Source organism: Lissotriton vulgaris, chromosome 5 (assembly GCF_964263255.1).
Source record: "Lissotriton vulgaris chromosome 5, aLisVul1.2, whole genome shotgun sequence".
Classification (NCBI taxonomy): Eukaryota; Metazoa; Chordata; class Amphibia; order Caudata; family Salamandridae; genus Lissotriton; species Lissotriton vulgaris.
The window spans coordinates 812,947,613-812,971,465 of record NC_141693.1 but is presented as its reverse complement, the minus strand read 5'-3'; the positions used below and the strand labels follow the sequence as shown (position 1 = coordinate 812,971,465).

Below are 23,853 nucleotides of genomic sequence, written 5' to 3'. Positions count from 1 at the left end.
TAAGAGTTCTTTGGGAACCGTGTTACCAGAGGGACAAAAAGTGGATTTATTGCGGAGGCCAGTGACCTCCCTGGCCTGTGGAATCGGGTTTCGATGAATTCTGTTTTCATACGCACAAAGTCCGTTCTCTTCGAGGGGACAAAGGATAAACCTTTGGACAAAATACCTTCCTCGGCTTTGGATAATGATCTTTGCGAGAGATTAAAGATGGGAGATACGGACTTTGTGCGTATGAAAACAGAATTCATCGAATTCTGTAGAAAACTCCGGCTCACAATGTTTTTTCTTGAAAACCCGATTCCACAGGCCAGGGAGGTCACTGGCCTCCGCAATAAATCCACTTTTTGTCCCTCTGGTAACACGGTTCCCAAAGAACTCTTAATATTTGAAAAAAGTGTACTCTCCGCAATTTCCAACATGGAAAAAGAAAAAAAGTTTGTTAAATATAACACCACAAGAGAGGAAATGTCAGCACTTACAACCCTAAAAAATGATACCACCATCGTAATAAAGCAAGCCGATAAGGGTGGCTCTATAGTAGTATGGGATACTATAGAGTACAACAATGAGGTCAGGAGGCAGCTTGACGATCCCACCTGCTACCGTAAAATAGAAAGAGACCCCACCAGAGAATTACAAAACCAACTCTTTAAGATCATCCAAGAAGGCTTTGACCAAGGGTTCGTAGGTAAAAAAGAATGCGAGTACCTACAAATAAAACATCCCAAGGTACCAGTTTTTTATGTACTACCAAAAGTGCATAAGAACCAGAATAAACCCCCAGGAAGACCCATCGTGGCAGGATGTGGATCTCTCCTCGAACCCATTGCCAAATACGTGGACTGTTTTCTCAAACAATTTATGACGCGGGTTGTGTCATACCTACAGGACACAACCGACTTCATAAATAAGATGGAAACTGTCACTTTCAACGAAGGGACGGATTTGCTCGTCACACTTGATGTGACATCACTATACACACAAATCCCTCAAGATGAGGCTGTGGCGGTTCTCTCTTTCTTTCTAGACTCACGTCCTAGACCCATGCAAGTCCCTACAGAATTCTTACTAGAGTTGGCCTCATTTGCCTTGAAGAAAAATTACTTTTGCTTTAACAAGGAATTTTTCTATCAAGTAAAGGGGGTGGCAATGGGATGCCCCTTTGCACCGGAGCTGGCTGTGTTGTTTATGTCTATGTATGAAGACACTCATATACATAACAACAACCCACATGGAACATACATTCGTAAATGGTATCGTTTTATTGACGATGTCTTTATGATATGGACAGGGGGAGTTGACAACTTGATACAATTTCATCAATGGCTCAACAACAGGACACCAGACATTCAATTTAGCCTTTCCCACTCCGAATCAAAAATCGCTTTTTTGGACGTGGAGGTTTTTCCGAAAGCAGGAAGGCTGGCTACGACTTTATTCACCAAATCCACAGATCGCAATAAAGCGTTACTCTATCAGAGTAATCACCCCAGAAGCCTCAGGGACAATCTACCTTATGGGCAGTTTCTGCGGGTACGCAGAAACTGCACATACGAAAATGATTTTTATCACCATGCAGAAAAACTTGTCTCCAAACTCTGTGATAGGGGGTACCCTAAAAGATTAGTGAGGGACTGTATGAAACGAGCAAGGTGGACCCCCCGCGAGACCTTATTGGAACGCAAAAAGAAACCCGATCAGAGACGACAAGTCTGCGTAACAACTTTCTGCCCAAATGCAAACCAGTTAAAACGTATCATCGGTCAAAACTGGCACCTGGTACGCAACCTGGATGACAGCCTAAAAGACCCCCCACTGTTCGCTTTCAAACGAGAAAACAGTGTGGCTAACCATGTGGTAAGAGCCGCAATGCATACCCAGAACCAACCCTCCCTACGTGAAATGATGGGTTTAACTCCCGTATTAGGTCACCACAGATGTGGCACCTGCCTTTGTTGCGAAACTACCATACAGGGCACGGTTTTCCAACATAAGGGAATATCATGGAAACATGATGTTTTCAGTAACTGCAAATCGAAATTTGTAGTCTACGGAGTCATATGCCCATGCAACAGCCTGTACATCGGTAAGACAGAGCAGGAAGTGCGCCAACGCATAACGCAACACAAATCGAGACTGAAGAGAAAAGTCGAAAATGCCCCGTTAGTGAACCATTGGAACAAGAAGCAACACGGACTAAATGACTTTAAATGGACAGTGATATCCAGGATAGAAAAGAACCCCCGAGGAGGCGATATGAGCATTCTGCTGTCCAAAAGAGAAGCCATGCTAATCGTCAAATTTGACACTGCGGTGTCTGGCTTAAATGAGCTTTCTGAAATATTCAAATTGTAATCCCCAGGACTATTTTGTGGACATGGCATACCCCTAGTTCACTGTTTGCCACCTCGGAGGTCAGTATGTTTACATCTTCATGACAGCAGTAATTCCGGCTGCTCTACTGGCCACCGTGTTGCATGCAAGTCACTGGTTTACTTAAGTGTTGCCACCGTATTGCATGCAAGTCACTGGTTTACTTAAAGTCCGCCCCCGATCCCTTGGTGCTATGTATGCCACCTCGGAGGTCTTTCTACAGCACCCTTGCTGCAAACCTACTTTCTAGCTGCTTGCAAGCCAATCGTCCGCTAAGGTCCGCCCCTGATCCTCCCTATATAACACGCAGCCGCCCATGTTCTGGCGATGCGCATGCGCGAGTGAGTAGCGCTTACATCGACGCCGATCGAGTGCGGGTTTCCAGGACCATCTTATTTCGAACCGGGTAAGTACTCGCTGCCCCTCCAGCCTTCCAACCTACAGGCCCCGTAGCTTCTAGTAGCCTCTACCCAGCGCTGTCATCTTCAATCCTGTCACCTTATGTTTCAGGTTCAGCAGGCACACTGGACATTTGCCTGCTTGTGCTGACGCTGTTTTTCTTCTCCCACGGAGGATGCCAGACTAAACGATAGGCGCTCCGCCCTGGATTTAAAGGTGATTTAATCTTGATGACGCCACTGAGTGTGCCAGCGCTTTTATGTTTAGAGGCCTGATCCCCGTCTATTTTATCTGTTTGGCATATAGGACGCCGCTATTCTAACAACACAGATACGTTGCTTCACAGCCCTGCCAGTGCAGACCTTGCACCCCCCCCAATACGCTTGGACTTTGCAGCTCTTCGTAGCGGTAAGACCTCTCTCCCCGGGCGTGCGCCCCATGATTCTTCAATCTATGTACCCCCGAGGAGGTACCATATTCAATGTGTGTTAATTCTTTTGTTCTACAGAGGGTTGGGTCCATTTCCCCGACACTTCCCTACTGCGGACCACCGCCTGCTACATTAGGTGGTAAGTCCGCCCCCAATCTCTTTTCTCGGCCAGGAACTACTATTAGGGGGTGATTGGTCCTCGTGTGAGTTCCTTTTACTACAGCCCAGTTTGTTCATAGTTTTGAGCACTTTTGCTTCCCCATGTTGTCTTGTCCTTTCTAGAACAGTATAAAGACTGGGCCAACTGAGTTTACGAGATTCTGAAGTGTGTGTCCTCTTCATGAAACACATTAATGTTCTTACCTGCTATGCTTTGACTATGCTTTTCAGTCACTATTTTGCATGTTTTGTAAAAATGTTTTCTATCTCTTTTCTTTTTTATCCAGTTGCTTAAAGGCCCTGATGAGAATCTCCAAGGAATCATAGGAGATTCGAAACGCGTAGGCCCTTCCTCACACTGTTCTGCCACTGATCCAAGAGTTACAACTTCTCATAGATCATTAGCTATTTGTTGGACACTCTTTAATTGCTATCTGATTTGCAAAAAAACTGTTCGAAAGTGCTAAACCCTTGTCATTTGCCACTACGGAGTACAAATAGTGTGTTTACATTCAGGCAGTTACAGTGTCTTTTGTTTTTTCCTTTTTTCCTGTTGTAGATAATGTATATATGGTATGAGTGAAACTAGCTTGTGTGCTGTTGAATGCTTGGTGAAAGTGATATGATTGTAGGAACGAATGGTGGTTCGCCCTAATTTGATTGCTTTTTCATGTGTCCCCTTGCATCCTTGTTTTTCCTTTAATGTTTCATCCCCAAATGTACAAATGCATTTTATAAAAAATTTATTGAATATATAATAAAGCTGCGAATAAAAAGCAATCCCTTTTCTGAATTTGATTTTCAGTTAGTGGAGGATTTACCTCACTTTTCATTCACTTTTATCAGCACTGGCATCTTTGTTTTGTTGTTTATGATATAGGCTCAGCCTTGCTGATTAGAGCCAGCCCTATTTCGTTTTTCATATGCAAAGGACTGTCGGCACTTTAAAAAGTCATAAGCTCATGGCTATTAACGTACTCCGAGTCCCAGCATCATTCCCTGGCCTTATGTGACAATTCGGTTAGGAGTCCCAGAGTTGCGAGAGGGTCAGCCAGAAACACACGCAGACCTTGCTAACAAATGTTTGAACTGGCTTGTGAGAAACAAGAATTCTCCTGTCTCAATGGCTCATAATATACTTTTTACACGCCTGGTGGGGTAGATTGGGCTGGGCCGGCTGAAATGTCCAGGGGACTGCGTAATTATTAATATCAAACATCTGCATATGGTTCGTAAGTTTTTATTTGATGGTGTGCATAAACAGGAAAGAGAGTCAAAAATTGCCCTTTTACCCTTGGGTTATTTTTTAAAAACGTAATCTTTGTTAGACACACTCACTCTTTGCCTCTGTCACAATAGCAGCCGAGTGCAAATCCATCATTGAATGGGACCACAGTGTCCTAATGAAATTTATACAATTCCTGTCTCCAATCATTTTGACGTAGGAAGCTGGCTGATTGTTGTTAAAAAGGGGGTCATGAAGCGTACCCCCCCCTCTTGAAGGGACAAGGAAAGGCTGTCATATTGTTTGGCTTTGCAAAATGGGGGGAGGGAACTAGGTAAACTGGCCCAATCAGATGGTTAAAAATAGAGCTAAAATCAACCAACACGTGATGCCCCATTATAATCCCCAATTAGGTGCTACTATAGAAACTCAACTGATTGCCCTTCCCATCCCTATATGATAGCCACTTGCTCTAAACCAGGCTCTGTGGTTTGCGGGTCGGGAGTTATAGTTGGTCCACCATTAACTTTGGATGAGTCTAGTACGAAGAAACCCAGCAACTCTAGTGGAAATGGGGAGCCGAAGGGCAGGGAACACTTCTTGGACCCAGTGACTTTTACTTTAAAAGATATAGCAACTCAAGAAAGGGCTATGGAGATGATTGGAGTTCTTCAATCGTGTCCCCCATTGACGGTCCTTTCGTGGAATGTTGCTGGCTTAGGGTCCAAATTAGATTGTGTAAACTGGGAAATTTTTGTCAACTAGCTCAACCTTTGCCTCCTACAAGAAACCTGGTTAATTACGAAGGTGCAATCGACAGGCTTCAAAAACGACGTCAGCTGGGGGAAGGGTAGACCCTACAGAGGTTGATGGCTTTGGTCAGCATTCTGCTTGGATGTATAACGGAAGAGGCAGAGATCGCATCGAAAGACATCCGATGTGTACATTTGATTTGCATGTAAGCTAGTTAATTTTTATGTCTATAACATTTACTTAAGACCTGCGAGTAACAGACAGGAATTTGAATTTAAAAACATTTATTCAGCGCACTTTTACCCAGCGGTTTCATGGCGCTATGTGTGATGCAGTGGACGACAGCAGCTGGAAGAGGTTAGGCAGTGTAAGCTTGCACAAATAGGAAGGTTTTGAGATCCTTCCGAAACTGTAGGTAAGAAGGCGATGTGCGGAGGGTAGCAGGAAGGGAGTTCCAGAAAACTGGAGCAAGCACAGCGAACTTCGCTCCACCAGCCTTCTGTTTTTTAAAACGGGGGGTAGCTAGAAGAGCCATATGAGAGGAGCGAAGTTCTCTGCCTGGAAGGTAGGGCTTGATAGCAGAGCATATGAACTCGGGGGCAGTGCCCGACCTAGCCTGGAAAGTGAGGCAGCCAAGTTTGAAAAGGGCGCGCTCTCTCACCGGAAGCCAATGTAGTGCTTTGAGCAGTGGAGTGGCCCGATGGTATTTAGGTAGGCCGTGAATCAGGCGGGCAGCCTGGTTCTGTACCAGCTGTAGGCGGTGGATCGCATAGGCAGGAGCCCCATTATAGATTATGTTGCCATAATCAATGCGAGATAGTACCATGGCCAGCACGATGATTTTTAGAGCAGAGGGGGAAAAGAAACGGGAGACTTTCCTAATTATTCTGAGGGAAAAGAAACAAGAAGAGACCACTGAACCGACTTGTGAATGAACAGAAAGTTGTGAGTTTAGGAGGATCCCAAGAGTTTTAACTTTAGGTACAGGGAGTGGAGGGACACCAAGTGACGGGGGCCAAAAGGAGGGGGACCACGGACTGCAACCACCTCCGGTCAAGACCAGCTCGGTCTTGTCCGGGTTGAGTTTGAGGTGGTTGCAGTTCATCCAGTCCTGAATGAACGTCATGACTGTCTGGACATTCTGGGCTGATGAGGATGAGTGGGAAAGGTTGAAGATTAGCTGGAGGTCATCGGCGTAATTAAACACCGTGACCTCCAGCTGCTGTAACATAAAGATAAGGGGGTAAATGTATAGATTAAACAAAAGAGGGGAAAGTGATGAGCCCTGGGGGACCCCGCACTCTACCTTGCAGGAGGCCGCGGCGAAGCCAGCCAGATGGACCGCTTGAGCTCTCCCGGCTAGGAAGGACTCGAGCCATGAGAAGGCCAAGCCCTCTATGCCCGCCGCCCTGACACGGTTGAGGAGGATGGAGTGGTCCACCTTGTCAAAAGCGGCGGACAGGTCCAGGAGGATCAGGGCTTGCGGAAGGTTGATGTCAATACCTTCACGCAGTTTGTCCATTATTGAAATCACCACCTTCTCCGTAGAGTGCAGGGGACGGAAGCCAGCTTGACAGGGGGAGAGGCAGTGATTTGCCTCTACATGGGTGCTCAGAGTGGTCGTGACATGGGTTTCGAGAACTTTTCCTAAGTAGGGCAGGAGGGAGATAGGGCGGTAGTTGGAGGGGGAAGATGAGTCGGCGTCAGGTTTTTTTATGATTGGAATGACAACCGCTGATTTATGTGGGCTGGGGACGGTGCCGTGTGTAAGCGAGTCGTTAAGAAGGGTCAGGGGCGGGGTGGGGCAAGCTGAATAGATTTCCCTAAGGATGTGAGCTGGGGCAAAATCCAGGGGGGAACCTGATTTAACCCGATGAAGCAGCGGGAGAAGTGTGTCATTGGTTAACAACGGAATAGTGGTCAATTTAAGGGCAGTGGGGGGTGGGGAAGGATTAACAAATGTAGGGGAGGGCGGGGGGATGTTGTGTTTAATTTTGGCAACTTTGTCAATGAAGAACTCGTTGAGCGAGTTGCAGAGGGACTGGGAAGGGGGGATGGTGGCCGTAGCTCTGCTGGATGATGCCAGTTCGTGGACAGTAGAGAAGATTTCCTTCGAGTGGGACTCTGCTGCCATTATCCTGCTCGTATAAAACTCAGTTTTGGCCTCGAGAATGCCCTTTTTGTAGATTTGTAGAACGGACAGATAGATTGTCTTTTGAGCGGGGCTGTAAGTTCTTCTCCAAGCTCGCTCGGCCCTCCTTGCAGCTAATTTCTTTTCTTTTAGGTCTGGGGTAAACCACCGATTGGCTGCATGGGCCCGCTTGACTGTAAGCCGCCTTAGGGGAGCGAATTCGTCACCCGCCAGGGTCAGCCAGTTGTTAATGGCGGCCAGCTGGGAAGTAGCTGCAAGGCCTGAAAGGTCAGGGCTGGTTTTGGCCAAGGTTGAGCAGAGAGAAGGCATGTCGGTTTTGCCCCATTTCCTGACCCAAGTGTTCTTGGGGAGCTGGGGTTTGGCCATAGGGGCTAGAGCCAGGGAAAAGGTGATAATGGAATGATCTGACCAGGAGCACGGGGATATTGTAGGGGATGTGGACGGGACATTCAATGCCCAGATTTGGTCTAGCGTGTGGCCATGTGTGTGGGTGGAACTGTAAATGAGCGATGAGAAGTTCAAACTGATCATGAGGTTGGTGAACTCTTTGGATTGGGGGCTTTCGGCAGGGTCATTGGGCCAAAAGTTGAAGTCCCCTAGGACTAGTACTGATGAGTTGTTGATCACCAGGGAATCCCCAACAATCGAATTGCTCGCTGCCCACAAGGCAACTCTGCTTGAGTGAGCACATTAAGTAATGGGTGGTGACTTTTATTGTCAATTCGAGCCCTTGCATACCAGCATTATTTACCTAGCGCAGGAGGAAGATAGGTTGTGGTCTATTCCAGACCTGACAATTCACCCCATAAAGAAAGGGTCTCCACCGGCCCTACAAATAAATGCCCTGACCCTAAACCAGTGCTTGCGTGTAATAGGAGATCCCCATGAGATAGGGAAGGGAGGCATACTTTTAATTGGACCTAAAGTTCTAGTCTAATAGACTACGTACTAGCTAATGTTAGATGCTGGTCCTATCTTATAGATTTAGTGATTACATTTAAGCATGCTAGCAATCATAATGCTGTCGTACTTGATATAGCTCTTCCTGTTAATAGGGAGACAGTCACCAGACTACAACCCTTTGATGGTACGCACAAATTAACAACAAATGGGCGCAGAATTAGATGGAGCACAATAACCCGCTCACAGGAATCAAATAAGTCCATTTAGAAATTGGTAGAGAGGAGTCTAGAGGACTTGACTAACCTAGACCTTCTAATGAGGCAGGAAGCATCTACAGCAAGGATTGGGAAGACTCGTAATCAATTGTTTAAAGGTCTGAAGAACTTCTTTTATGTAGAAGCTAAATATGTGGGAGTCAGAAGAAACCCCCTTGTGGTTCAATAGTTATTGTAGGGACGCCTAGCTCTCATTAAGTACTTTGATTAAGCAACAGAATGGATGTAATCCAAGCTAAAAGAGAGGCCCATAAAAAGGCTGAAAGTAATACTAAGAAGGAATGGGATGCAGAGAATTGGGAGGCCTTACTAGTTTCCGCTAAAGAAAGCGATCATATTGGTGGCTGGGTACTAGGAGCAAATTTTTACAGCACTGCAACAAATGACTCGCCTACAAATATGTCTGTCTCCTATAATGGCCTTGTGGGCTTCATAGCGGACATCCCCGAAGGGATGCGCAGGTATATTGGCATAGCATTACTCATTGCAAAAAGAGAGTTTGTTATCCACTGGGGTCGTAGGAGCAAACCAACAATCGAACAGTGGCTTAAAAGTTTATTGTATTACAGTACAAACAGCGACTTATATGCTGAACTATAACCCCCCAGCATCTAGGCCTAAGGATAAATGGCAGCCTCTGAGAGACTATTTGGGAAACATGGTTGCCGCAGGAGATTGGACTATAGACCCAGTGTGTGGGACAAGGAAGGGACAAGATAACTGTTATGTATTATAGGTACCCGTATGGAACTAGGAGTGCAAATGGCCGAGTTATATAACCTGTATTGCATACTGTGGTATACGAGCGCAAACTGCTACACTGTGTTGAATAAATGATACGTATGATGTAAGAAACCACGACATGAATACTGAGAAAATGAGAACTGTTGTACTGATGATGGTAAATGTGTTAAGACAAAGTAATTACATAAAAAAATTAAAGGGATCATACCTCGTTCTGGAATCTAGTAGTCGCTGGGGAAAAACAGAGGAAAACAACATTGTTGCAGATGTCTGGAATGCGAATTTCTCAAGCCTATATTCCCTGGTGTCAGGAGATAGTGCCTCACAAATATTAGTGCAGATTCTCCCTCTGGCACGCTCAGGGGAAGGGTCCGCAGGCAAGTGTACTCCATCATGACAAGGAAGGGAGTGATGTCAGCCATTAAGAAGATTGTTTCTCACAAAGCCTCTGGTATTGATAAAATACCTGGCGACTTGTTTATGGCTAAGAGGGATGTTTGGGGCCCATATTTTCCACTATTGTTTAATGGTAGTATAGAAGGGATGCCTACTCCTTCATCCTAAGCCGGGGCCAAAATTATTCTTATCCATAAAAAGGGTTCCCCTCTGTTGCCAACCAATTACAGACCCATTAGTCTTTTTGACACCACACAACATTTGTTTAGTAGAGTTATCCTAGAAAGATGGCAAGAGGTAATGGAGGCCAATAATATTCTAAGTCCATTGCAATCAGGTTTTAGTAATTGTATTTCCACTGTTGATCAAGAGTTCAGGCTGCATCTACTATACTGGAAAACACTGTTCTTGAGGTTGGTAGACTATATATGGTGTTTGTAGATTTGAGATCTGCTTTTGACTTGGCCCCCAGAAAAGGGTTGTGGCAAGTATTGGCTGACTTGGGAGTTCCAACCTATCTTCGTTTACCTATTGAAAGACATCAAGATCAGTACTTTGCACAAGTTAGATGTGGCTAGCTAGGAGAAGGGACTGAACCATTCCCAGTTAATAGAGGTGCCAGACAGGGTTGTGTCCTTGTCCCAACACTCTTTATATTGTATGTTAACGATATGGTTGTCTGTTTGAATACATTTGTTAATGATGCTCCTAGACTAGCTGATATGAAGGTCCCCGCACTAATGTTTGGGGATGACACCCTCCTTTTATCCAAGTCGCCTATGGGTATTCAGAGGATATTGGATGAATTTAGCAGTTTTTGCACACAGAGGGGTTTAAAAATGAATGTGGGAAAAACCAAAATATCGTTTTCAATCCTTGTCGCACAATGCGATCCAACCCCACTTTGAATGAGACTCCGCTAGAGCGGATAGAAATCTTTATATATCTTGGGATTACCCTTAACCCCTTCCATGCTGATGACGAACCCCAGCCGTCATGCACTACAGTGCTCGTGTGCTGATGACGGCTGGGGTTCGTCACGGCCCGCCCCTGTTCGTGTTGTTTACAGCACACCAGGGGAATCGCGGCCGCATGGAAGGGGTTAATGAGTGGATGGACTGGTCAGCACGCATTGCCAAACAAACTAAGTCTTAAATTGGAGCAACATATTGGTGAGCTGCTGAAGGTTCATCGGGGATTCATAATCACCGGGGTTTACCTAAATTACCCTCCTATACCTGGGTAAGGAAACTAGTTATTATGCAGGAAAATGGCATGGAGGAATCGATATCTCTTCATTTACTTGATCATAGGGGACATCAGATTACCATATCAATGATACAAAGTCCCATTTCAATCTATGAAAAACTCATTCAAACAATACACATACCACAAAGTCATTCTTTAAAGAATCAGTCATTATTTTTTCTGTTTTTGACAGAGAAACATAAAAATACATATGTATGTAGACATTTACATCACAAACATATACAAAACAACATTAAAAAAATCTTAGTTGCCAGTACCCACTTATTTCTATAGTAATCAGAGTTCACGCACTTCATCTGGGCAATACACTGCGAAGTAGTCCTCTATGTACACGAGGTTTCAACACCTCTACAAACATATGTCAAGTGTGCTTGAAGAAGTACAATAACAAGTCTTGTATTCAAGCGGACTCCTCCCATCAGACAGTTTTGATGAGATTACTGTCAGAATAATACAGTACTGGAGAAGAGTCTGGCAACGCCCAAGCTGCTCTCTTATCCCCAAGGGTTAAAAGAGATAATTGGTATGCCGGGGCAGGCGATTGCCAATGGATAAAACATGTCAGAGACACTTTGAGAAACATGGGGAAAGAAAGGCTCTATAAAGATCACAAGTATCTTAATTAACAAAATGACTCTTAAGAGGAGTTAAAAAAACTTTAAATCAAGTCTCCTTATGACCAGATTAACCATGGGCACCTTGACTAATACCTTCCTGCGGCTAAAGGACTGTTATAAATCCGAGCAGTTTGTAGATCATATTGAACCCAGCTTGGCCTGGAAGCTTTATGTGCAATTTAGAATCGGGTCTTTACCATTGGGTACATATACCAACAAATAGGCACACCCTGATAGATTCGTAGAGCGGGACTGTCTGTCCTGTGGACTAGCCGCAGAAACCGTGATTCATGCCCTTTACTTCTGGCCACAATATAGCAAGGCCTGGTCAAAATGGCAAATTCTAATTTGTAGGATATTAGGAACTACTCAGCGTATGGAGGCCTACAGGATCCTACAATCTGATACCAGCCAGAAAATAGTATTTACTGTTTTAAGATGTTTACTTGCAATGTGGCGAATTAGGCAAAAACAAAGCCGCCAACAGTTACTGGAAGGACTGTAGAAGCTGAGCTGCCACTATGTTATATTACCTGGTACTTGTGGATAAAGCTGCATCTTATGTTTGAGATAATATAACACTAATTATTTACTGAAGTTTATGTAGTTTGTTGCCACTTTATCAGGTTCATAATGTATATAATGCTGGTGAAGTTTTACCAATTTGTAATCTTATTTTACTGTATCTATATGGCAGCAAGCTGTTTTTATCCAATTTAAGAATAAGCATGTTTTTAAGTAATAATTTGTACTGTTTTAGTGTTTTCAAAGTATTTATTTTCTTTTTCTTTTGTGGCGTATTTCCGAAATAGAGTATTGATGATGATGTTTCTTCTTAGATACCAATTCGTTTCAAGTATCCTATATAAAAACGTGCATAACGTGTACTTTTTTATTCTTCAGTGTTGAAGACAATGATGGGGAGTTTTTGTTGATTGAGGCTGCAGATGTTCTCCCTAAGTGGCTGGAGCCAGAAAATAGTACCAATAGGGTAAGTGCTAGTAAATATCTTTTCTCTGAGTTTTCAGTATTTATATTCAGCCTTACCCCCACACAGAGTTTAAAAGAAGCTTACATTTGCAGCTGCTGGGACTGGAAGGGAAAGGGTGACTAATGAGCTTCATTAAATCAAACCTGCAAATATACAAATCTATTAATCTTTTATTGTAAAACATACCTGTATATCTGGGTATTTTGCAATATGGCCAACAGATGCTGTTGCATGGTAGATAAACCGTAAATATATTCACACACTTTGACTTATGTTAGCCACTTAACCTGCCCATTGCCAATATGTTTTGTTATTGTTCTCCTGTACAACATTTCCATGTGAAATTTTATTGCTGCCTATAAATATATAAATGGATAAATATTAAGCAAACTAAAACATACCATCACATAGTAAGACAAAGATAAATTATCAAAACTTAAAATGTCTTATTATGAGTTTTGGTATGGACAGTATTTTTCACTGAAGGAATTATTTCAGCGCAAGGGTGCTAGCAAGCCCTGATCACCTTCTAATACTTTTTCAATATTGAGACATTTGCTAGTGAGGGCCTGTGTATCATCTTCAACAGTAGATATTCGCTGCTCCGCAGTTGTGATGCTAGCTGCTTCTTTATCTAGCTTGGTCGCCATGTAATCCATCCTCAGATTTAAGGCGTCAATCTTGCCATCAATTGATTGCAAACTTTGCTGCATCGCTTGCAGTGTGACTTCTAGAGCGGCTGGAGGGGAAGTATGCAAGTCCTGTTTTGTATCTGATGAGATGTGTTGATGCACAGAGCAGAGTGACTCAAAAGTGAGTTTGGATTGCTGCTTTCGTTTTTGCCCATGGTGAGCTTGTCACACCTACTGGTACTTATAACAATATCTCGGGGTTAGCCACATGGTCCAAAGATGCAGGTCATCAGGGCTTCGCAATGCTAGGCCTAGCACCCTCACTACCAAAGTGCATACTACACACACTGTTTGCCAGCAGTTATTTGATAAGCCAGTGGGCAAGTTCACAGTCCAGTAGGGGGCTGTGCCTCGAGGATTACCCCTTGGGGTCTCAGCGATTCTTCGTTGTTAAGATGCTGGCGGGCCGTGTGCTAACATTCATTCCTCTTCAGGCACTCTTAACCTTATCATGAGGCTGGATCTGCAAAAGGCCCTGGACCCTTCTCATTGTATAGGCAGGTGCGCCTCTAAGAGCAGATCCCATTGGTTTTGCTCTTTAGAATACTGCTAGGCTCCCCTGCATCCCGCGAGTAGCCTCTGCTGCTCTCAACTCCCTTGTAGCCTGTCGCAGTCGGGCCTGCAGCGTCTCTGTCAATCTGCAGTGTCTGTTCCACTGGGCCGCTGCCCGTCGGAGCCCGCAGTTGAGCTGTCACGCAAGGCTTCACCAGGGCCCGACAGCCGCCCGGCCTACAGTGTCTCATCCCTCGTGCTTCAAGGCCCTACACCAAGGTTCACGCAGTCGCAGCAGCGCTCTCACCCTCACCGCCACTGCAAAGTTGGCCTTCCCCTGGGGCATTAGCGGCACCCTCCGTGCCAGGCTCCGCAGCAAGGACAGCCAGGCAGCTGTATCCTCCACTCAGTGGTCTCTAGTCGCAGCCATGTTGTATTAACAGATATCACCCCACGAGCAGGGCCGGTCCTAGAACTCCTGGGGCCCCGGGCGAAAGAGAAGATGTGAGGCCCCTCTAATTTGCATATATCTTCCAGTCGCAGCCAGCATGACTCGTGGGTGGAGGATCTCGCGGGAGTTCGGAAGGGGAGGGTGGAGAACAGGAAGCAGGCAGCCTCCCTCCCCTCCCCTAAGCCAATCATATTGCTGCAATGGCAGCGTTGTGATTGATCAGGAGGCCGACCAGCCAGGCTCCTATGGGGAGGCCATTTTCCCCATGTAGGCTGCATTGCAGCCTACATAGAGAAAGGCCAGAGTGCGCATGACTGGATTGGCTGAACAGTCAGCGCTCTTAGCAGTTGGCAAGGCAATCCTCTCCTGCCCTAAAACAGACCCGCCCGCCCCCAACAAAACACTTCTGCTTTCTCGCAGTGCTAGAAGCAGAAACATAAAATGGACGTTTTAGCATTTTGCGTTTCTGCTTTTGCGAGAAAGTAGTGGGGCGTCGCTCCTCCGCCCTAGTGAAGGAGCCGCCCTTGGTAACATCACAAGAAGTGACATCATAGAAAGTGACATCGCAGGACTATTGATCTTATTTGGCATCCCTGAAGAGACCTAACATGGATATCAGTAACATGGACAAAAAGATAAATATACAAATGAAATAAGTCCATATATTTTAAAACTGTTAAATGGATTACATTTGTCTCATTAGATGGAAAAGCTAGGTGCAGGTCTCACAAAGATGTATATTATTGATCACCGGAGTTTCATGACATTTTTGTTGTTGCCGAAAATTCCTGGAGACCAGGAAGGAGGCAGCAAGTGCTTTTAGAAACATAATATATTCACAAACATGACCCAAAGTCAGCGCTCAATGTGATCTCACCGTTTGCACCGCCCTAGAGCCTCCCTGCTCAAGGGTCCTGTGACCTCAATGACAGAGTCACTGTTGCTCTAGGGTGTGCTGCTTCGTAGGCCTGCCCAAAAGACTTGCGGTGGGCTTCAATAGGGATTGTGGTAGACAGGCCTTCAAGGTTGACCCACACTTGCCACTGCTAGGGTTCACCTGCTGGTGCTAAGACACCAGGGCTTCTAAGGTCGTGCGGGTCCTTCCAAGGTCTAGCATGGAAATGTGCTCCCTCAGGGAGATTGGTCTGGTGGACAGGTCATGAAGGCTGAACCTGTCTCTCCAGTTCCAAATTCGGCAGCTCTGACCATAGTGCCACATCCTCTCTCCACTGAACACCATACTACCCCACTGAGAGAAACTCGCACTGCCTTCAACTACAACCCAATTGTGCCCCGCTACTAACACCTAGAGGCGACTCATTTCAAATTACGCACTAGACAAGAGCAATATGCTGCCTAAAAAAAAAAAGTGACATAATTCTGGAAAAAGCAAACACTCATAAGGAATGTAAGATTAATTAAAGCATGTGAAATATAAGCAGGAACAACATGGTTACCTTAACGCTTTAGCACTTATTCAGAAATGAATGAGTGCTTTTGCATGAAAAGTTAAGGCCATGACTACAGGGCCGGAACGGACCTGCTTCAATGACCATTGAATATATCCTTACAAAAAAAAAGCAATATGGTTTAAAAAGACCACATTTGTAAATACAGAGTAGTGGTATGCACTTTTTTTTCCAGTACGCCCATAAAGGAGGTATTGCAGTACATCCAGAAATGGTGCACATCCCCACCTGGGGAAAAACAATGCTGTTTCGAGAAAGACAAGAAAACAAAAGTAGCCTTCACTGGTAAACTCGGTGTAGTGGCACTAATGTGATTTAGGTGTGAATAAAATCAATCTGGCCCCTTTTCGACCCACTCTGTCTTGCTTTAGTTATTTTTTACAGTTTGAATTTTTTATTTCTCTCTTTCCCAAGGCTGCACTTTGGAAGTGAGAAATGTCACAAAAAAGATGACCTTTCCAGCAAAAAAAGTTTTTCTTTTTTGGATTCATTTCACAGGGGAACAAATAAAGGAAAGGAAAAGAAAGAGGGAGTAGTGGCTACAAGGCGATGGGAAGGGGGTCCCCACACCCTGACCTTGCAGATTTCTATAGTGCTTAGAGGCCCAGGAAAAGGGGGCCCCACACCTGGACCTTGCAGCTTGCTCTAGTGCTTCGAGGCCCAGGGAAAGGGGGCCCCCTCCCCTGGGCCTGAAGCAGTAACAAGGCCTTTCGTAAAAAAAAAACTGCCCCAGCACCAGTTTCTCTGGCTGCTCCCTCCTCCCCTCACCCACTGCTCCTTACCTGTGTCTGGCTGGTCCTGGAAACAAAGGGGCCTTCTGTCACCTAGCAACAAAATGCAGACAGGAATGGCTGGTACTTAAGAGAGGCGTTGCCTCGCCCCTGACACTCTGAGCCCTAATTGCTGGCCCTGCCGCTGTGACTTCCCCACTCTGTTTGTCCCTCCCCCCACCCCTGCACCCCCAGGAATGCCACCACACGGTCGGACGCCAGACATCTCTGATGTGTATTGTAATGTGTGAGGAGGGGGCCCTGGTGGAGCAGGGGGGCCCCCTGCCTCTCACCTGAGCGCAAGGCCCTGGGCGGCTGCCCATGCTGCCCATGCCTAGCGCCGGCCCTGCCCACGAGGGCAGTCTCAAAGTGCTCCCAGCCCGGCACGTGCCATCCACGTGCAGCTACTGTCTACACCAGTGCTCACCACCATCCAGGAATGGCTTGCTCCTCTTTAGGTCGAGCATTCAAGACCCCTTGCATATACTTTAGTATATACTTATATACTTTAGTATATACATATGTGCATGTACTTTGTGAGCTCTGGAGATCAGCCCTAGGACTTGTCTGCTCCCGCGTAGGGGACTTCTTTTTCTGTTCAACTGCCTCTATTTAACTGTCTTGATAGAAAACAACCAGCACCCACAGACAATAATATTTTTTTCAAATCTTGTATTTTCAGTTATATGACCACTGAAGGACCTACATTTATTTTAAAAACAAAGCTTTGGGCCTTACCATTTCCATCTGAAAGGCAAGAATTCTCTCCATGTGTTCTCATACCTGGCGTGTCATGCAGTTTAGATGTTTCAGCACCCAGGCTAATGTGCTGCATAGCTAAATACATATATGGTCCCAAAGGCGATACCGATTGCATTGCAAATGCTTGTTTTTGAAACAGATGGCAGCCGAAGGTGCAGATATTATTTGCATGTTGATACCTGACAGCAGAGCAGCACTAAAGTGCAACCATTGTGCCGTGGGCTCTCTAGCGTCTCGCAATAAAAATATTTTTACTCATTTATTATAAAGATTAACAAAATATTTTCATCTTCCCTATACTTTATTATAGGGAGACTCTACTGTCAGGGTGGAAATTTCCCATGATAAAGTAGAAGGAAAAGTAAAAACAAAATTAACTTTAAAAAAAAGTAAAAATATTTTTTATGTTATTTATTAATGTAAATTCGGTTATTTTAAATGTAGAACAAAATACAAAACATTTAAACTTTTGAATTAACTGATGCTGGGTGTGGTGGCTTAGTGGACTAATGCGTCCATTGTAGGGGCCTGTGTTTGACCTCATGGTCACAGGTTCAAATCCCGGCAGGCCCACTCAGCCTTTCATTCTTCTGCAGTCAATAAAATGAGTACCATTGAGTTGGGTAACAATAAACATCTGTTATTCAGCGCCTAGATACCCTTCTTGGTTAAATTTTGCTTTACAAATACATATGTTAAGTTATATTCATGTTATGCTAATTAACTCTTTAATTTAAATGTATTTAATTAAATAAAAATATATTTTTGCGATGTTTCAATAAAAAATTCTAAACAGTAAAAAAAAATGTTTTTAATTATGCATTAGTAAATGTTGTATAAAGTCATTAATGAAATCTAATTATATTTTAATAAAACCTAATGTTAAATTAACTTATGAATTCTAAAAAGGTTGTTAAAATATGTTTTAATTAGATAATGTCTTATTTTTGAATTTTGTTTTAACATTTCGTCATATTGAATTTTACATTACTTCCTATGAGGGTTTATTTTTAGTACTTACCTCCACTATTTTCTTTGGAAGGATGTTGCAGTAGCAGTGGTTAGCCAAGTGTGGTGCAGGGCCTAACTCCAGCTCTGAGCTGGAGTAATTTACTACTGTTGTGGGTCCCTTTTTGCCATATTAATTATAGAAGTGCAGTTTGTGAATAGTAATGGCTGAAGTACTACAAAAATAACATAGAGGGCTATACCTACCAACAGCTGCTACCAGTAACTCAAACAAACAGGGAGTTTGAAGACAGCACGTGATCAGCACGTGATCGCAACCCGTGCTCGAGCACATGTGCTGAAAATGGCGTCTGTATGGTTCTTGGCCTTCTCTTCTAGCAGCAGATTTACAGAGAAGGAAAAGAGGGTTTCTCCTAGCAAAAAGAAATATATATCAAGCAGAAAGTATACATATAGATACATTATGCTAGCATAACATAGGTCCAATACCACTGATGCACAGGACATCTAATTTTTATCCCTCATGGCCTCATTCTTTTGTGGGTGGGGGCATGCCCTTTCCTAAAATCCTCCCCAAAGGCCCGTAAAGCCCACCTTACTCCCCATAAACCCCTCCCATTTAGTAGTAAGTTTGCAGTTTTTTCCAGCCATTCCACTCGTTCCTCTTTTATTAAGTAGAAAACTTGCATGTGTGAGGATCTCAGCTTAGATACGATAGGAGAGGTGGAGAATAACACTCTTGGGTTTGAAAATAGCTTCCTGTAGAACTTTAGTACTACTGTTGTAGTACTACCGAAAGTGCAACAAAATGCTGTTTATAAATATGCCCAAATGATTCCATTCATTCTGCATGATTAGAAGGCCTTTGGAGAACTGATTTTCGATTTTTGTTTTATTTACACTATTAACTGGTAGCTAAAATGCTTCTGCTTAATCAGGTTTTCTTCCACTGTGGGGAGTTATGCATAATTCCCATGCTCCAAGGTGCTGGAGAAGTGTGTGGTTTACAGATCACCAGTCCAACAATCACTCAAGCATTATCGTTGCTATCTGCGCACCCAGGGAAGCTGTTGGCTGCTGAATCCATACGCAGAGCAGTGAATAAACGGTTCAGCGGGTGAGTATCTTTCAGGTTTATCAGTTGATTGATATCTTTGGGACAGGAGAATTGCATTGTCTAGCTTAACCATGAACACATTGGTTTCAGATGTGAACATAAACTTCAGGGTGATTCACAAAAACATTTTCATTGTCAAAAACGTTAAAAGAATTCATGAATGTACCCAAAATGTAAAAGAATTGTGATTGGTATGGAATAGAAACAAATCCACCCACTGCTTAATACTGGGTTACAGTGATGAGGAAGTGGAGGACCAGATTCACTACAAATGTTTTCAAGTGGTTGTATATTGCACTCCATTGTACTTCATAATCCCAGTGCTACTATTTATTTATTTATTTATAGAACTTATATAGCGCACAAATACCGATTGGTGTCTCGGCGCTGATGCCTACAATTGCAGAGAGGATCCTTGTCAGTATTACTGATTGAAAAGCCAAGTTTTCACCTGTTTCCTAAATATTAACAAGGAAGGGCTGAGTTTGATGTGATCAGGTAGTGAGTTCCATAATTTGGACGCTGCAACTACAAAACGTCTATCTCCTCACGTAGCTTTTTTTGTCCGTGGAATTTGGAGAAGCTGGGATGAGGAGGACCGTAATGTTCGGTTAGGCGTATATACACACAAAGCCTTTTTTAAGAACTCTGGTCCTATGTCGTTCATCGCTTTGTACGTGATACACAAGTCCTTGAACTTCGTGTGACTTCTCACCGGCATCCAGTGAAGTTGACGAATAACAGGTGAGATGGAAGAAAACTTAGGGGTACTGGTCAGAATTCTTGCAGCTGCGTTTTGAACCAGCTGTAGTTTGCTAAAAACTTGCTCTTGGGCGTTCAGCAGCAGTCCATTACAATAGTCCACTTTGTACAATACCAAAGAGGACATAAGGGTTTTACCCGCCGTAGAAGGGAGAGACGGTAACAGTTTCTTCACCATTCTCAGCGTGTAGAAAGAGGCTGAGACTACTGCGTTAGCATGACTGGTAAATGCTAACTTGTTGTCAAATAGAACCCCCAAGTTTCTAACCTTGGGAACTGGTGTTGGCGGGATGCCCAAATCGGAAGGCCACCATACTGGGGACCAAGACGGGGTCAGTTCACCAAATATCATGACCTCCGTCTTGTCCGAATTTAACTTTAAGCAGTTCTGACCCATCCACAGACTGATAGCTCTCATACCCTCCAGGAAATTCGCAGCCACTGCTCCTCCATTTTTATGTATCGCCAGGACCAACTGGGTGTCATCGGTGTATGAAGTCAACCCATTTCCATATGATTTAATGACCCTCGCCAAGTCCGACAAGTAGATGTTAAAAAGTGTCGGACTTAGCGAGGATCCCTGGGGGACTCCACACGGCAGAGAGAAAACGGGCAAGTAAAAACTCCCCATCTTCACTGACTGCTCTCTGTCAGCAAGGAACAAGGCCAGAAGTGCCTTGGCTTTGCCCTGAATGCCTATGGCAGCGACACGGTCGATCAGGATGGTATGATCGACCGTGTCGAAAGCTGCAGACAGGTCTAATAATATCAGGACCGACGCGCCACCTTGATCCATGATCATTCTGACCTCCTCCGCCGCCTTTATCAGAGCAGTCTCTGTCCCGTGGCCCTTCCTGAACCCAAACTGGGTGTTGTCCAGTATGTCATTATGGTCGATGTAATTGGCCAGCTGGATGTTCATTGCCTTTTCAAATATTTTAGATGGATACGGGAGAGAGGCAATGGGGCGATAACTTTTGGGCTCTGATGGATTGAGGTTTGGTTTTTTTAATAAAGATTTTACAATGGCTTTTTTTCCAGATTGAAGGATAGTCCCCCATTTGAAACATGGAATTACAGATGTTAGTGAGCACTGGAGCTATCGAGTTGGATACAGATTTAAGAACTGTTGGTGGGCACGGATCCTGAGGTGATCCTGATTTGACAGTGTTCATGAGTTCTCCTATATAGAGTTGAGATAGCGGACTAAATTCCTCCAGAGTGGGGTTGGGGAATATAACACCATTATTCAGGCCGGATGGCTCAGTGACAGTTTTATTGGAGAAATTGTTAAAAATATCTTTAACTTTTGCCATAAAGAAGTCCGCGACGTTGTTACAAGAGGTTTGGGGAGTCTCAGTAGTGACAGATGCAGGTGGATTGGCAAGTTTTGAGACCACTTGATACAATTGCTTGCTCGAGTTTTGGGATGACTCTATTTGTTTACTATAGAATTTACATTTTTCTATAGTTATACGCTTCCTGTAACTTGACAGAGCTTGTTTGTAAGTGTCTCTGTCGTTGTTGTCGTATTTAGTGCGCCAACGTCTCTCTAAATTACGGCATCGCTGTCTTTCTAATCTTAGGGGTTCCGAGAACCAAGGGGCAGAAGGTTTTATGCGATTGGGCTTTATTGGGTTTTATTGCGATTTATGTGATTTAGTCACCCCCACTACACTTCCTACCACTACATGGCCCAGATATGTAAAACATTATTTTTACCTTGCAGACTTTGTTCTTTCTTTTTTTTGTGATCCATTGGGCTCCAATGTCCCGAGCACATTGAGCAGATGTTTTAAGGCATGGAAAAAGGGGGGCTCTGCCCAGGGCTCTTGTCTTTTAGGGGGCTCCTGATAGATCCAGGTCTGTTCTACACATACTCCTGCCCTGATGACCTTGAATGATTCTTAAACATAGATTTTTAAATGCTGCTTTCTTGTAATTTATTTTTAATACTGGTGATTTGTTGGAGTCTTTTACCGACATTATGCAGAAAAATGTTGTGCTTATGTTATCCAACACCATGCAACATCCATAAAAATAATCCTTTTAGATCGAAACAGGACCTATCCTATGAGACAGGAAGGGGTGTGAGCACACTGCTTCAACTCCCAGCACAGTTCGCCCCTTAGCATCATGGTAAATGCAGTTCTTAGTACATGCTTACTTGAGATTTTACTGGAGTATTCCAGCAAAGTTGGTGCAGGTTAGTGCTGTACATCTCTAGACACGTGTTTCTGGATTTCATCCATCGTCATTAGAGATAAAAACACATTTTATATTGGGTGCCTGAGCAGGCTGCCACAATCCTTACAGGTCTCAGTACCTCTCACAGGCGCACAGATGCATCTCCACAAGCTCGTTAGCTCAATGGCTCAAGGGAGCTTTTTCAAAACAGGAAGGGGTGGGAGCACACTGCTGCACCTCCCAGCACAGTTCGCCCCTTAGCATTATAGTAAATGCAGTTCTTAGTACATGCTTACTTGAGATTTTACTGGAGTGTTCCACCAAAGTTGGTGCAGGTTAGTGCTGTACATCTCTAGACATGTGTTTCTGGATTTCATCCATCATCAGTAGAGAGAAAAACAAATTTTATATGGGGTTGCTGAGCAGGCTACCACAATACTTACAGGTCTCAGTACCTCTCACAGGCGCATCTTCACAAGCTTGTCAGCTCAATGGCTGAAGGGAGCCTTTTCAAAACAGGAAGGGGTAGGAGCACACTGATTCACCTCCCAGCACAGTTTGCCCCTTAGCATTATGGTATATGCAGTTCTTAGTACATGCTTACTTGAGATTTTACTGGAGTGTTCCACCATAGTTGGTGCAGGTTAGTGCTGTACATCTCTAGACACTTGTTTCTGGATTTCATCCATCATCAGTTGAGATAAAAACAAATTTTGTATGGGGTTGCTGAGCAGGCTGCCACAATCCTAACCTATAAGAAGTGGCAGTGGTTAACAGAGATTATTTACAATAATATTAGTGAGCTGCTGCTATATTACAATATAAAAACACACAACACTATCCCTGAATATTGGATGTAAACACATATAAAATTTGGGCCAGTGTTCACAGCAGTGTCAGTGACCTAGCCAAAGAGGACATGAAAAGATGAAATTGGATCATAAATTCAATGCTGTTCCAAACAGGGGCCCTAAAATACGTTTGGCCCAGGGCCCCCAAAATCTTTAAGTTGCCCCTGGCCGGGAGGCAACCCCCATCTGATGTAACTACAAGAGCTCACTGCTATACCTTCAGGGAACAGATTGTCGATGCTTCGTTGAAGAAGGGAGATATCATGGTGGAGGATGCCAAAATCCAAATTGTTCAAGACCTCTCTGCAATAACTTTGCAGAAGAGACAAGACTTTAACCCACTGATGGATCATTTACGGAAAGAAACATCAGATATCGCTGGGAGCACTCTGTTCTGTCTCATGTTCATGTGAGAAGGCAAAATGAGATTCATATGCTCCTGTGCAGAAGTGAAGGAACCACTGTGGCTATACTAAAGCGGGAGGATCAGAAGCAGCCGGAGACGCATATGACTAGCTAGATGAAAAAACCACCAAACGACCACTTGAACAGGCTGGGTTGAAGATTGAGAGAACTGAACCTCTCGGAAGACACTGAGAAGAAGAGGAGAGACCTCATCAGCAGCCTTGGGTAAGCCAAATAAAG

The 23,853-nt window shown here is 44.2% G+C and overlaps 1 protein-coding gene across 2 annotated transcripts in view; it reads left to right on the top strand.

Annotated features, from left to right (window-relative positions):
• Positions 1 to 23,853, top strand: part of ECD (ecdysoneless cell cycle regulator) — a 351,511-nt gene that overhangs the window by 43,966 nt on the left and 283,692 nt on the right. For both annotated transcript variants that reach the window (XM_086922289.1, XM_086922290.1), the window contains exons 4-5: positions 12,599 to 12,686; positions 19,230 to 19,408. In XM_086922289.1, the coding sequence (XP_086778415.1) occupies positions 12,599 to 12,686; positions 19,230 to 19,408 (267 nt within the window). The remainder of the gene's footprint in view (positions 1 to 12,598; positions 12,687 to 19,229; positions 19,409 to 23,853) is intronic.